The sequence below is a fragment of the Carcharodon carcharias genome, chromosome 10 (genome assembly GCF_017639515.1).
Source record: "Carcharodon carcharias isolate sCarCar2 chromosome 10, sCarCar2.pri, whole genome shotgun sequence".
NCBI lineage: Eukaryota > Metazoa > Chordata > Chondrichthyes > Lamniformes > Lamnidae > Carcharodon > Carcharodon carcharias.
In genome coordinates, this window is record NC_054476.1 from 156,808,670 (window position 1) to 156,824,500 (window position 15,831).

The 15,831-nt window shown below is 41.1% G+C and overlaps 1 protein-coding gene across 2 annotated transcripts in view; it reads right to left on the reverse strand.

Annotated features, from left to right (window-relative positions):
* Window positions 1–539: 539 nt before the first annotated feature.
* Window positions 540–15,831, reverse strand: part of vps53 (VPS53 subunit of GARP complex) — a 267,763-nt gene continuing 252,471 nt past the window's right edge. For both annotated transcript variants that reach the window (XM_041197224.1, XM_041197225.1), the window contains 2 exons: window positions 7,551–7,655; window positions 540–5,557 (listed from right to left, as the gene is read on the reverse strand). In XM_041197224.1, the coding sequence (XP_041053158.1) occupies window positions 5,387–5,557; window positions 7,551–7,655 (276 nt within the window). In that variant the 3' untranslated portion in view covers window positions 540–5,386. The remainder of the gene's footprint in view (window positions 5,558–7,550; window positions 7,656–15,831) is intronic.

The following is a 15,831-nucleotide window of genomic DNA, read 5'->3' on the forward strand; positions in this document are numbered from 1 at the left end:
AATTTCTAAACTGAACATTAGACAAAGCCTGGTTTTTCAAACTGAGGTGCATTTTCCCCCCACTCTTGTACCTTGTAAGTCAGAGGTTTTGATTGACAAAGTCATGAAGATCTTCAAACACAAGCCAAGGAATAGTACAGATTGGGAATGATGGCACTTGCCTCTCCAACTGCATCCCCACCCTAAAATTTCTATCCATTAATTTTAACTGGTGCAGACTTGTGGGGAGCAGGAATCTGAATTCCTAGTAGTTCCTTCCAACCAGCGAGGCTTCAGACGTGCAGTAAATGAGCCTTCAGATCTCTCACCACATTCCCAGTGGCCTTCGCCTCCATCCAGTTTTGGACTTGACAACAAGCAGTAACTAGTATTCTAACTCACTCAGCAGCAGTGTTTAGTCTTAATTCAGGCCAGGGACTAGAATTTCACCTCAAAAAGAGAAAACTGGTGTTTGACTCTGTCCAGCTTTGCACAACAGTTAAACATTCAATATAAATGCACAGCATATGCTACAACAAAGCACTGAGGGAATATTGAAATACTGGTTGTCTTTTTATTGAAAACGTATTAACAAGCTGGTCAAGACAATGTCCATTTACAAGACACACTATTACAGAAGCTTTAGTCTCAGACAGTTTTATTTACCCTTAAGAATGATAATGTAACACTACAGTCCAGGTCATTAAATGAAAATAAATACATCACATCTTCACCCATTTGTTACTTCCACCTTTTGTATATAAAATTTAACCCTTCATAAAAGATGCATCTGATTTTTAAAAATTCCCTTTTCTTGCAAAGGTGCAGATCCTTGCTGAGATACTGCTCAACAGGTGACAGCACCTCTCTGGCACCTCACCCAAATGACCATTCATGCAAGTGGGTAGGGAAAACGGGAAGAATCCTTGACCAGGGGACATCCTGTCCTGACTTGGGCATCCACGCACAAACACACTCCTTTCAATACAAGAAAATATATAGTGATCAGGAGTGTGCGCTCTGGTTGATTTTTCTGTTCCTTCATCGAGGAATGGGCACTTGTAGCATCCAAGTGCTGCACTGGTTCAGATCAATAAACACAATCAAGACATAGGATCAAACGTGTGTCTTTTTTTTGGATGTGGAATGCTCACAGTGTATTACTAGCAATCAGGAGTATTTATTTTACATTCAAATCATAAGCCCTAACCCTCAAAAGATCAGGACAACTTTGCAAAGTCATCAAGCTGTGTGCTGGGGATGGATGGACGTAACATACTGTAACCATTCTTTATTTTAGAATTACTCAACCAATTAAGCATAATTCGGGCTGTGCCATGGGTTGGTTGCAAAAGAATATTCAACTGATTAACAAATAATTCAATGTGGCTTTAGTCATGTGGAATTGTTTGACTATATTCTTGCCTAAGGCCCCAGAACAATTAATTTATAGATCCAAAATCAACAGCCTTGAAATTACATTGTGCCGTAACAGTGTACATATGCTTAACTCATTCATATGACATTCCTTTGCATGCAATTTTATGTGGCTTTTAACAATTAAAGTGAACAGATAAGACCACCATTATAGTAGCAAATAAGGGAATATAATGCAGAGGGGTCAAATATTTTACATGCAAGTATCACATGGCACAATTTCAAGGCAATAGTGTTTAGGGGCTGTAGCAGTGCTCTCAATAATAGGTTTTGGACACATATCAACAGTGTGTAATTACCCTTTTCCACCCCTATTGGTTGCTTCAATGAATTGTTTAATTAAATTATTTATATTTCTGGTTGGTTGTTTATGTTAACATTAAAATTGGTTATAATCAGCCAGCGAGCACAACCCGAAATATCACAGAGACAAATAAAACACTGACAAATGCGATAAATATATACTTATAGGCCTGCATGAAGCAATAATGTGCCAACAGTTCCAATAGTGCATTTATCTACCAAAAGTACACAACAGGCTCATTACAGCATCCTCCAAGGTTTAAACTGGTGGCTGTTGTGTAACTCTGACCTGTAAACCCCACATCAAAAGTTGTGAAGAAACTGGACAATAAGAAATAATTGAGAAAATTTACATCTTGAAAACAAGCAGATTAAAGTTCTGTGGAAGAACCCAGATTTAAATAAACTCTGTACTATACAAACCAGGGAAAATTAAAAAAAAAAGGCAATTCCAAGTAAAATTGTGTTGTCTTATAAAGCTTTTCTTTCACACTGGAACACAAAAGAAGATGCACATTCTCTCTCCAATGATAGCCATGTAAAGTATTGATGTAGCCAAGTGCCTTCATTTTAGCTCTCTTTTGGGTTGTGACTGTAACCTTCAACGCCAAAATATTTTGCTTTCAACAAGGTTGTGAAAACAAAGCTTAGGCTCAGACTTTCAATCCTATAGCCACATTTCAGACTTTCTGGGTATTGGTTATGGATGTCCCTTCATTTTGGCTATACTGGATTGGGACAGGTTTCTTACAAATATGGTATGGTCACCTGCTTAACTTTTATTGTGTTTCTTTAAGCTAAAGAGACAAGTTTCTTATTCTTATACAACAAAATAACAAAAACACCTCACTTCACTTGAGCATCAAAGGCGAACGATTGAAAGCTACATTCAAGAAACAGGTGTTCATTAACAGACCCATTAAGGAAGAATTTGCATTTATATCTTTCATGACATCCCAAAGCACTCTACAACCAATGAAGTACAAATGCAGTCACTGAATTTACTTAATTCCAGTTTCTAATGTTGGTAACGTTTTTATTACAAACTGGATTATTAACGTACAGTTTCAAGGTTTTTCTCCGATACCCTAATGGATGCAGAATTTTGCAGTACAGATTTAGAATTCTTGATCCAGGTTCAATTCCTGGTGAATTAATTCACCTCAACAGATCACAGTTGGGCAGTTACAACTGGCTACCAGATCTGGGTTAAGGTGAGGAAAGGGGAACAGAAAGAAAACAATCTCAGAGGGTTTCCATTCCTGATTGCTACCCAGTTACCTCTGTTGTTGGCAAATACATATTTTCTGGATGTCAAGTGAAGATAAAATAAGGAGAGGAATGAGCTTGGCTGTCTTGATCCCTGTGGCAGAACAACCTGCCAACATTCACTGTCTCGGACTTGTACATGAAAGGTTGCATATCAGTAATATGGGCTGCATGTGTTATGAAACTACCCCACCAAGCCTTAATGCCTTCAGCAGAGAGAGAAAAAAAAAGCATGTAAAAATGAAACAATATTGACAACCATTGGGTATATTTGCCCTTGTGTGTTAAGCTACTGGTAATTAACTTTTTTATGGGCTTAAAATGAGGAGCAACAGCATTTTGTTTTTGATATTATGTATAGCCCCAAAGTCTTTCAAGTCTGTTGCATGAATTGAAAATGATTGCTCAACATTAATAGCAAACAGTTTTGCACATGTAATCACAAGGAAGTTACAGTCTACTCAATAATTCAAAGTCATCTTCGTGTTAATGTGAGTTATCCAATTTGAATTAAGTATGGAATGTACTGCAAACACATTGAATTATCAGATAATTTGAATGAAGCAAGTTTGAATAAGTGTAGCCTGAACATGCTGATGCAGGTAAAGCTGTTCTGACAATGGTAATTCTATGAAGGCCAGAGTAGAATGTTTACACCAAAGCCAGAAAATGCAATCTAGCTGTTTCAACAATGGCCTTTATCTCCTCGTAACTGTAAGTCCTGCCCATAAAGGTTTGTGTTGTGGTGATAGGGGAATGGAATATTTGACAGCTTCTGCTCTCAAAGTGACAAAAATGAACTACTCATGGAAATTTAAAGTATTCCCACTATTTGAAGCCAGCATCAGCAACATTTGCCCTCAGATCAGAACAAGTACAGGTTTTATGCAAGGTACAGTTCCCACTATTCCCCTCCAATGTATCTTAATCCTACCTCAAAAGAGCATCTATTCTGTACCAGTGACAATTTCATCTTCCCATTTTTTTGAATTGTCTAATGCTGTCAGGCAGTTTAGGTTGTGAGGTCCTGTCTTCGGAGGAACTAGTTGGAGATTGCCCAAGTTTATATTGCTTCTCACTTTTCCAGAGTGAGGGCTTTCGTCCAAGCATTATTCAAGATCAAACCCAAGATACAGAGGTGAAATAAAAATGCTCTCACTTCCCATGCCCTTCAGTCCTTTATGCAACAGCCAACGTTAATGCTGATATGCGAATTAGATTAATCAAACTGTGTCTTAACCCTTCTCCCAAGTTCACATCTATAAGGGATTTCATTAACTGTATTAACTGTATTAACAAAGACTCATGACACTTCACTTGTGAATCAAGCCCTCAACTGCTTGAGTTACTGTACTGCCATATTTCATTCTCGTTCATTTAAAGACTATTAGGATTTCATAAGCCCTTCAGCATATTTTATACTTCTTTAATGGTGCCTTGTCACATAAAGAGTTACAAATATACATTAATTAGTTTGCAGACACACTAAGTCCTCTATTGTGAGGTCTTTGGCACCACACAGAGTTGGAAAACGTTTGTGTTCTTGCCCTTAACAAATGGTTACTGTACTCAAAGTCCTGGTAACGTTCTGAAGGTTTCTGGAGTGCATTCCAGAAAATGCATTCCAGGATGTGGCAGAACTTCAACACTCAACATGTTAACTGTATAATCTTTCCTTTGAAAAAATGAAATTACACCACTGGTCAGTTGAACAAATTGTGTTTCATAACCTCAGTGATCAGTATTAAGTGTTTCTTTACAATTTCCATCTGGTCAAGTCTGTAACCATTATGGGATCTTTCCAATTCCAACAGAAGAGTACAGTGTTAGATCCTAAGATTTTGGGCACTGTCTTTACAATTCCAGTCAACTGCTGGGCAATCAGTTCATTGCTAAGAAGTATTCCCCTTTACGTTTGGAGGCTCTGCTGCCTCGAACTCTTGGACGACCATACTTCCATGACTGCATTAGACCCACAAGGAACACAAAAATATCTTTTGTGTGAAATGCCAGTGACACTAAAACTCAATAATAGTCGTTTTAAATATACCCAGGTAAATTTTGAGTCTCCCGTGCAATGTCAGAACATGAAACTGCACAGGCAGCTCAGACTTCTGACTCCAAATCAGAACAATAAGCTCTGGAGCTGTCTCTAGGTTCTGATCTGCTGGAGGTTTCCTCAGCTGGAAAGATTACTGCAGTTGCAGTAGTGAACTCACATCTTACCAGGAACAGAAACAAAACAAACAGCATGGCTGCTGCTCGTGTGACAGAGAAGAGAACAAAGAGGGGATGCAGAAAGAGGAGGGGAGAGGAAAAGAAAAGTCCTTTGCCAATTTGGCAACTGGATAAAGCAGTTATTTCACAAAAGCTGATCTATGCCACTTTTGTGCTTCGTTTACAGTCTCTTTTTAATGAGTTTCTCCAGTTTACGGATCCTGGAAGATTCCTGTTCAGGGGACGGGGCAGATAGCGATGTTGTTAAGCTGTTTTCTCCACCTGAAGGGGGGTTAGGTAGCCTCTGTCGGAAAAGTTCCAGCATGCTGCTCTGTTCACTTCGTTTCAGACCCTGCAATAGAGAAAAGGGAGATTTGTACCAAAATAATTACTTATAATTTCCAGGTACACATTTTTCATTGGCACTTGAATTCACTCTGAAGAAAGTCATATCATAGTAACTGAGGGGAATAGCATGGATGCATCTAGAGGGAAGCTAGAGAAAGGAATAGCGTTCCGTTGAAGGATCATGAGAACTCGAAACGTCAACTCTTTTCTTCTCCGCCGATGCTGCCAGACCTGCTGAGTTTTTCCAGGTAATTCTGTTTTTGTAAAGGAATAGAAGGTTGTGCTGATAGGGTTGGATGAAGAGGGGAGGGAGACACATGTGGAACATAAACACTGGTGTAGACCTGTTGGGCTGAATGGCCTGCTTGTATACTGTATATTCTATATAATTATTCCACACCTTGTTTAAGGCTGCTGGTTATCACTGTCTCAGTGACTGCACCTGTAAAATCATAGCAACTCACCCACAGAGCTACAATTTGGTGCAGTTCACTAATTAAAAGTCTGTTTAACTTTCAGCTGCCTCTGATTTTAGGGTTTCAAAAATAAGTTCTTAAAATTCCACTCGAATTGATTTTATTTGATGATGGTAGACTTAAAGGGATGTAATTAAAGGACAGTGTAATTAAGGTCCAATAAACTGCGACTGAATGATGGAGTGTGAACTTTCATTGCTGATTCTCCTCTTGATGAGTTTGCAATCTTGGGCATGCTGGCAGGGAGGGGCTGTGCTGAAAGGAGGGACATTGCAGTAGCTGGCTGAAGAGCAGCACAAAGAGGATGCCAGCTTCTGAGAAGCTATGATGGGGTGCAGCAAAACTACAGAATCCACATCGTCACTGGTTGATTATCATCTGAGCTCCTGTGACAGTTCTATGCACCCCTTTAATCATTATGCATTTGAGACTGTCCCCAATTGCTCTTTCATTGATTTGTTGTGTTCTGCCGTTGTGTCACAGCTTGTGGATATCCATAGCTAATTCAAGGATTATCTCAGGCTTTTGGATGGCCTCCAATTTCACAACTTGCTGAGAGACGAAGTCTCAATCTTTTGCTTGCTAATCCAGTACCGCAGCCACTTACTACTATACCTAGTTTGATGGACCTGATCCTCTAGCCCAGGAACTTCCTATACTACACTTAAATTAAAAACAGAGAATGCTGTGATTGCCCAGCATTCAAAACAGAAAAATAAGTTTGGATGAGTGGTTTCAACTAAAAACACTCATTCCCAAACATCAATCAAATTCACTCCTTCAGATGTAGTCAGACCTGCTATGAATTTCCAGCATTCATGTTTTTTTCTGTTCATCTCAACAATACCAGGTGTTGGGTCTGACATTATGTTCCTGCTCACTCCATAAATAAGTATAGCGTCTCGGTGAAACCACACCTGGAGTATTGTGCACAGTTTTGGTCTCCTTGCCGAAGGAAAGATATACTTGCCATAGAGGGAGTGGAACAAAGGTTCACCAGACTGATTCCTGGGATGGTGGGATTGTCCTATGAGGAGACTCTGCCTGTATTCTCTGGAGTTTAGAAGAATGAGAGGTGATCTAATTGAAACATACAAAAGACTTACAGGGCTCGACAGGGTAGATACAGGAAGGATGTTTCCCATGGCTGGGGGGGGGGGCAGGGGACACAGTCTCAGAATAAGAGGTAGGCCATTTAGGACTGAGGTGAGGGGGAATTTCTTCACTCAGGGGGTAGAGAGTCTTTGGAATTCTGTGAAGGCTTAGTCATTGAGTGTGTTCGAAACAGAGATTGATATATTTCTGGATATTAAAGGTATCAAGGGAAATGGGGATAGAATGGGAAAATGGAGTTGGCGTAGATGATCAGCCACTATCTAGCTGAATGGTGGAGCAGGATTGAAGGACCAAACAGCCTACTCCTACTCCTATTTCTTATGTTCCTCTGCTCAAAGTTGAGGTAGAAACAATACTGAGATTATAAATACCCTAATTTATCAGATATACTTTTGAAGACCTCACCTTCATGTCAAGAACTTTCTGGAACGTGTCTGTACTACAATCAGCCAGGAGTTTGATGTAATTATCTACAAACACCACAGAGGCTTCATGAGGTGCCATTACCACCTATAGGATCGAGAAAAATAAAATAGTTAGAACATGCTTAGGGAAAGTTTGGTTGTTCATCGTTTTGACCAGCTGAATTGTCAAAAAAAGACCTTTTCACATCTCACAAAGCACTTCACATACAATGTTTCATTCATGTCATTAACATAATCCCAATTATATTTTGCCTCATCATGCCCAATGCGGTGATCATTTTATACATAGCAAGATCCCACAAACCAAAATGGAATCAATGCCCAATTAATCTTTTTGTTGAACGAAGAACGGTGGTCCAGGCAGCAGGAGAAAACTCTGTTCATCTTTGAATAGTACCAGTGATATTTAACAGCCACATGTATTAAAGGAACAGGTGGACAGGGCCTTGGTTAAATGCTTCACCTGCAGTTTATGATGTAGCAATTCTGCCTGTTTCCTTAATTCTTCAACTTACACCACGTTCCTCACGGCCCCTCCCAACCAGCCCAGTGCCATTTCCTCCCTTTCATCATTGTTGGCCTCTCTCCTTTAGTCTGGGGGTGACCATAGTGAGTGGATCTCAACTTCTTGATGCACTTCTCCACTGCTCCAAGGTATGCTACCATGGGGCAATATTGATTTTGCCAGTTATCCCCTAAAACTGTGGAAGTACAGGAACTTGTCATACAGTAATTTACATAGTGGGTTGGTTAAGAATTAACAGTGAAGACAACCTATCATCGAGTCTGATCTTTATCCTATTTTAATATTACATACATTTCAAAGCATAGCAAAGGGGTAACTATCTAAAAAACCTTTCAATTTCTTAAGGGCAGAAGTCACAAAGTCTCATCCAGAGGGCCTCGAGTGACACAGTGCTATTGTAAAACACTGGCAGGCTAATTACCAATCTAGAGTACAGGAAATATACTGTGGGTTCACCTGTATCTGAACAGAAAAACATGAACCTGAATTTTCTCTTTTCAGATGTTTTGTATTCCCAGCATTTTCTATTTCTATTTAATTCCAACAACTTTTAACATTTTATTTCATATATAAATTTATTTCTTTTACAAAGATTTCAAATATTTTCACATCTATTTGACACCATTGCATTGTACACCTAGAAATAGTGCCTACACTTTCTTGCACAAAGGTGGCAGCCACAATTCATGATGTATCAAAGTATCAAACAGGTCCACCATTCACTTCATGGTTAGTTGAAGTGCGACACTACTTTCAATCAGATTAACTTGGGACAGAATTTTGCCCTCGTTAGGCGGGCTTGGCAAGGGGGCGGGTGTCAGGAAGCCGACCGCTGCCCACAATCGGGGCCCAACTGCAATTTCACGCTGGGCAGGCCAATTAAGGCCCGTCCAGTGTGAAAAGTGCACAGCAGCGCTCGGTGTTGCCTGTGTTGGGGTGGGGGGAGGAAGGCAACTATGCAACTTTGCGAGCGCGCACTGGAAAAGCTCCCTGAGGCACAGAGCTGCCTCATGGAGCTGAAGATATAAAGAAATGAAAAATTAACAATTATAAAATGGTACAAAACATGTCCCCTCATGTGTATCTGTCACATGAGCAGGGTCATGTTCTTAATGGAATGTTAAAATTTTTAATTTTATTTTTTAATCACTGCTGGAGACCTCATCCTGCCCGTGGATGAGATTTCCTAAAAAGTGCAAAAGCCGCTTGGCCTTTTCACCTGCCCCGCCATCTGTAAGGTTGGATGGGCAGCAAAAATGAACATTTAATTGGGACTTTAATGGCCTTAATAGGCCTTTTACTTGTCGGTGGGCGCGCTGCCAACTCCTGTGCGCGCCCGGTAACCGAAATATCATATGATGACATTGGGACGCTTGCCCAATGTCATCCATCGCCCATCATTTTACGCTCGTTTGGGTCGGACGCGTGTCCGCCCAATGAGCGTAATATTCCGGCCTGGGTCTTCCTAAGGCCTTGGTCTAACTGCAGTGAATAGTGTGGCAAACCTTCTCCCAGGCTTCTAGCACAAGTAGCACAAGAATGCCCTGAGACAAGTCTCCTTCCCTCCCCCTGTGGAGGATCAATGCTCAGTGCTTTCCATCAGCAATCTAATGTACTGCAGCACCAGCCAATGTGGAATGATGCAAGTTATTTTGTAGCGGAGACCTTTTTTTAGCTCAAATCTCACTGGCCTACTCCCGCTCCTAATTCGTATGTTTGTAAACCTCCTATCTGTTCAAAGTGCTCCATCTGAAGAGGTAATGTGGATCCTAAAAACAAGTCTCAGCTGTTGTTTTCAGTTCATCCAGGCGAAAAAATATCCCTGAAATTAAAAAAGTTTCCACTTATTGCATTTTAAAAAAAACGAGTATTAATGCTTCAGTGATGGCAAAGAGAAATTATTAAAAAATTACTAATTCATAAAGTGAGGGCAATGACGGTCCTCAGTGCACCTTTCACAAAAATCTTTAATTGATATGATAGATTTTTTAAAATTCATTCACAGGATGTGCAAGTCACTGGCAAGGCCAGTATTTATGATTCATCCCTAAATGGTCTTGAGAAGATGTTGGTGAGCCGTTTACTTGGGTCACAGCAGAACTTGTGGTGTAGGTACATCTACGGTGCTGTTAGAGTGTTCCAAGATTTTGGGCCAACAACAATAAACGAATGGCAATATATTTTCAAGTCAGGATGGCTATGACTTGGAGGGACACTTGCAGGTGGCAGTGTTCCTGTGCACCTGATGCCCTTGTGCTTCTAGCTGGTAGAGGTTGTGGGTCTTCCCTTGTGGTTAGGCTGTAGTCAGAAACATGATAGTTTGCTAATAAGAGAAAGTTGTGTTCAATTGGGCCTGTACTCTTTAAGGTTATTGCTCCAGTACCGTGGAGTATTGGAGTATGTAGGCAAATCCAGGCAATGCTAATAGCTTTCAAACTCCTGGGGTCAATTGGAGAGGCAGTTAGAGCTGTTTCTAATTTCATTCTCCAGGCCATAGGAACAAGAGGAGGCCATTCAATCCCTCAAGCTGCACCTTTCAATTAGTTGATCTGTATCTTAACTCCATTTACCCACCTTGGTTCTGAAACCCTTAATACCCTTGTCTGACAAAAACCTTGAAGAAACTAGCATCGGCTAACCTTGTTTCTTTGCAAAATAACATTTTTATACCTGCAACAAAATGTGATGCCTGTACTATAACAAATATCAGACACAAGAGTTTTAGATTCGCTGGTAGACTTCCCCTGACTTTGCTCACAGTAGGTCGTATATACGGGCAAGAGCATTACACCACGAAACACACAAGGGGTGGAATTTTACGCCGGCGGGATTTTCTGGTCCCGCCAAAGTCAATGGGCTTTTGAGCAGTTTGCCACATTTTATGGCCCCACCCCAGCGTGACCGGGCCATAAAGTTCCACCCAAGATCTTCATTCTGTTGCTTATGTATATCTTTAACACAATAAAATCTAACTGCTATTGCCAGGGTGAAGTCAATCAGAGGCGAATTACAGATTGGAAAGTGTTTATTAAATTCAAACTCCAACTTAATAACAGGCTGTCTTTCTTTTTTAAGGATTGATTTGTATCTGTAATAGTTACATCTGGTATGATAAGAACCAACACTGCTTGCATACCTGTAGAAAAGTCTACAAACAGGAGCAACGGTCTCATATTTTGATAGTCCAATATTAAATCTTGATGTACAGTCTTGCAGTGATAAATGCCTATCTCTATCAGGGAAAAAAATTGGATGCGGAAGTGGCAGGTGGGAGATATAATGGGGCAGGGTGTGGGGAAGGCAGCAAACCGCATGTAAATATAAATAAAATGTCAGCTGTAACTAAATGATTAATGGCTAGCAGATGATTACTTTATTAAGGCTATCATTGCCAAAAGAGGAATAAATTGGCAAATTGACGTTGCTCCTCTTTTAGTGGATTGTTTCACTGATGTCATATTTGGAATTGGCCTGTTCAGTCCCTTATGGAGTACTTCACTTGACAATAGAATAATAACACTACTTTATAATTGAATTAGTAGATTTAGAACTTTGAACTACAAAGACTGATTTTAGGAAAAAAGTAAAAGTAATTTAAACCATATGGTTGGCGGGCCGATTCACACAAAACCTACACACAAGAAAGACATAGGTTTTCACAGGAGCATCTGGAACATACAAGGGACCCTCGTCTCCTATCCCCGCCCTGAACCTCTGATAAATTAACTTAGCAACAGCTATGGCCAACTGCCAGTATGAACAATAAAGAGCTCTTTTACTGTTACTTATTCTGTTTTTCCAAAAAGACACAAATACTGTTTTCCCTACTTCAGCAAGAGGCGCATGATCAGTGAGGGGAGACTTCGGCCTGAGTGAGACAGAGACTGAGTGAGTATATTTGGGAACTTGGTTCAAAATGGGAATTTGGTGCATAGGGAGAAGTGGAATTTTAAGTACGGTTTACTGCTATAAGTGCAGAATAGAGTGCTGGGAGTTCAGTAATTAAGGGAGCTAGGGAAGGAAGGGAAAGAGATGTTCTTTTGCTTTCTAACTTTCTCAGCCTTCAGGAAGTGGTTGTACTCTGCTACAGGAGAAGAAGCTAGTTATTTGGTGAGTATCTGGTAAGCGACTAGGGTTTATTCTATTCCTAAGGTTCAAAATAGTCTAGCAACTAGTGGTAAGGTTAATAAAATATATAAAAACAAAAGTAAAATATATAATTGAATAAAATAATTATGTAGTTAATTAGAACACATTAAGGATGTCAGGACAGGTGATGTGTCACAACAGCAGCATATGGGAGCTGTTGGATGCCAGTTTGATCCAGGGCAAACACATTTGCAGTAAGCGTTTGAAGTTTGAGCAGCTTCAGCTCAGATTTTATGACCTGGAGGCTGAACTACAGACACTGAAACGCATAGGAAGGGGGAAAAAGTTACCTGGATTCTTTGTACCAGGAGGCAGTCGTACCTCTTACAACAGGGTCTTCTGATTTTGCCAGTGGTCAGGGAAGGAGAGTATGAATGCGAGTGAGGCAAGTAAGAGGGCAGGAGCCTCAGCCTTTACAAATGTCCAACAGGTCTGAGGTTTTTTCAGCTTGTCTGGATGAGAGTGGGGGCTGCAGGGTAGATTAGCTAACTGGCCATGGCATCGTGGTACAGGAAGCCATTCAAGTGGGGGGAGCAAAAAGGAATGTGGCAGTAGTAGGGGATGATATAATCTGAGGGATTGACACCGTTCTCTGCAGCAAAGAGCTAGACTCTAGATGGCTGTGTTGCCTGCCCGGTGCCAGGGTGTGGGAGATCTGCTTGGGTCTAGAAGGGAACTTGCAGTGGGAGGTGGAGGACCCAGTCATCGTGGACCATGTAGGTACCAACAACATAGGCAGGGCAAAGAAGGAGGTTCCGCATAGTGAGTATGAGGACCTAGGCACCAAATTAAGAAGCAGAACCTCAAAGGTCATAATGTCTGGATTATTAGCTGAGCCACGTGCAAATTCACATAGCACAAATCAGATGAGGGAGACGAATGTGTAGCTGAAAGACTGGCGTGGGAGAAGTGGGTTCTGGTTCGTGAGGCACTGGCACCCAGTACTGGGGAAGGTGGGATGTGTACCGTTGGGATGGTCTGCACCTGAATTGTGCTGGGGCCGATGTTCTTGTGAGCCGCAAAACTAGGGAGGTAGAGAGGGTTTTAAACTGAATAGTGGGGGCAAGGGATCAAATTTGGGAAGATGTGGTAAATCAAAGAGCAGAGACCAGACAAAAGAAAAAGGTTTTATTACGGGAAATGAGAAACAGGCAGTGACAGGAAGGGATAGAGAATGCAAATCTAAAGGTAAATCAACAGATGGAACTAGAGGTTATGAATATATTAAAAGGATAAAACTAAAAGCTCTGCATTTGAATGCATGTAACATTCAAAACAAAATAGATGAACTGACAGCGCATTTAAAAATAAATAATCACAATTTGATAGCCATTATGGAGACATGACTGAAGGAGGACATGGATTGGGACCTGAATATTGAAGAGTACAGGATATTTAGGAAAGACAGGAAGCGAGGAAAAGCTGGAGGGGTAGCTCTGTTAGTTAATGATGGTATTAGCACAATAGGGAGGGATGACCTAAGTTCAGGAAACCGGAATGTGGAAAGGGTTTGGGTAGAGATGAGAAATGGTAATGGCAAGAGGTCACTTGTGAGAATTGTGTAAGGTCCCCTAACAGTAACCACATGGTAGGGTTGAGCATAAAGGGAGAAATAACGGAAGCTTGTCAGAAAGGCACGGCGATAATCATGGGAGATTTTAATTTACATATAGACTGGAAAAATCAGATGGGCAAAGATAGTCTGGATGATGAGTACATTGAATGTTTTCGGGATGGTTTCTTAGAACAGCATGTTCTGGAGCCAACTAGAGAGCAGGCTGTACTAGACCTGGTATTGAGCAATGAGATGGGAGTAATTAATGATCTCATAGTGAAGGCGCTCCTAGGTAGCAGCGGCCATAATATGATTGAATTTTACATTCAGTTTGAGGAAGTGAGGAGTGGGTCTGAAATTAAGTTTTTAAACTTAAATAAAGGCAAATATGAGGGCATGAAAGCTGAGCTGGCCAAAGTGAATTGGCAAATTAGGTTAAGGGATAGGTTAATAGGGATGCAGTGGCTAATATTTAAGGGGATACTTCAGAATGCACAGAATAGATACATTCCTACGAGTAAGAAAAGGTTCAAGGGATGGGCTTAACATCTGTGGTTAACTAGAAGAGTTAAAGATAGTATCAAACTTAAAGAAAAAGCAGATAATTGTGCAAAGACAGGTGGCAGGTCAGAAGATTGGACAGAATATAAGGAACAGCAAAGAATAACTAAAAGGCTAATAAGGAGGGAAAAATTAGAGTGAGAGAAAGCTAGCCAGAAATATAAAAGGATAGTAAGAGTTTTTATAAATATTTAAAAAAGAAAAGTTAACTAAGTGAGCATTGATCCAATAGACAGTGAGTCTGGAGAATTGGTATTGGAGAACAAGGAGATGGCAGATGAATTGAACAGATATTTTGCATCAATTCGCACTATACAGGACACAAGCAACACCGGAAATCAGGAAAATTACAGTCACCAGGGAAGTGGTACTGAGTAAATTGTTGGAGTTGTGGGCTGGCAAGTGCCCAGGTCCTGATGGACTTCATCCTTGGGTCTTAAAAGAACTGTCTAGTGAGATAGTTGATGCATTGGTTTTAATTTTCCAAAATTCCCTAGATTCAGGGAAGATCCCATTAGATTGGAAGATAGCAAATGTAACTCGATGGCCAGAACCTTCGGGTCGGCGTGCAGGGATGGGCCCCGCTCCCCGGCATGTAAAATGATGCACGGTGATGTCGGTTGTGCATCCTGACGTCAACTCGCGTCATTCAAATCCTCAGTTCGGCAGGCGCGCACCGGAGTCAGCTACAAGCCCGCCGAACTGTCAAAGGTCTATTCAGGCCATTTAAAAACTAATTAAAATAATTAAAGGAGCTGCCTGTCCAACCTTAAGGTTGGCGGGGGGCAGGCAAAGAGCATAGGTGGCCTTCGCGTTTATCATGGAAGCTCATCCATGGGCAGGATGAGGTTTCATGAAGGTTATATAATTCAAATAAATTTTTAAATTAAAATTTGTTGACATGTCCCAGCTCATGTGACACTGTCACGAGGGGATATGTCTGAAATTTTTTTTCTCTTTATTCAAATTTTTCAAAATGCAATTAAACTCCCGAGGCATCTCCGTGCCTCAGGGAGATTTCTGCACTCTTTCGAGCGCATGCGTGAATGAGCGTAGGCCCCGACTCAGCCTGCTCCCTCTCCTGCTACCCCCCCGCACAGGGAACACTCAGCACTTCCGGGTGCTTGTCATGCTGGACGGGCCTTAATTGGCCTGCCCACGTAAAATGGCGACGCGCAACCGATCACGGGTGGCGATCGGTTGCACGTCCACCCACACCCGCTCAGCCCCCCCGTGATGCAGAAAAAATTCTCCCCCATTACTCAAAATGGGAGGGAGGCAGAAAGCTGGAAACTACAGGCCAGTTAGCTCAACGTCTGTTGTAGGGAAAATGTTAGAAGCTATTCTTAAAGAAGTTGTAGCAGGGCACTTGGATAAGCTCAAGGTCATCAGGCAGAGTCAGCATGGTTTTGTGAAAGTGTCATGAAAATATAATAATTTTCATAATATTGTGAATTATTGTAATGCTAG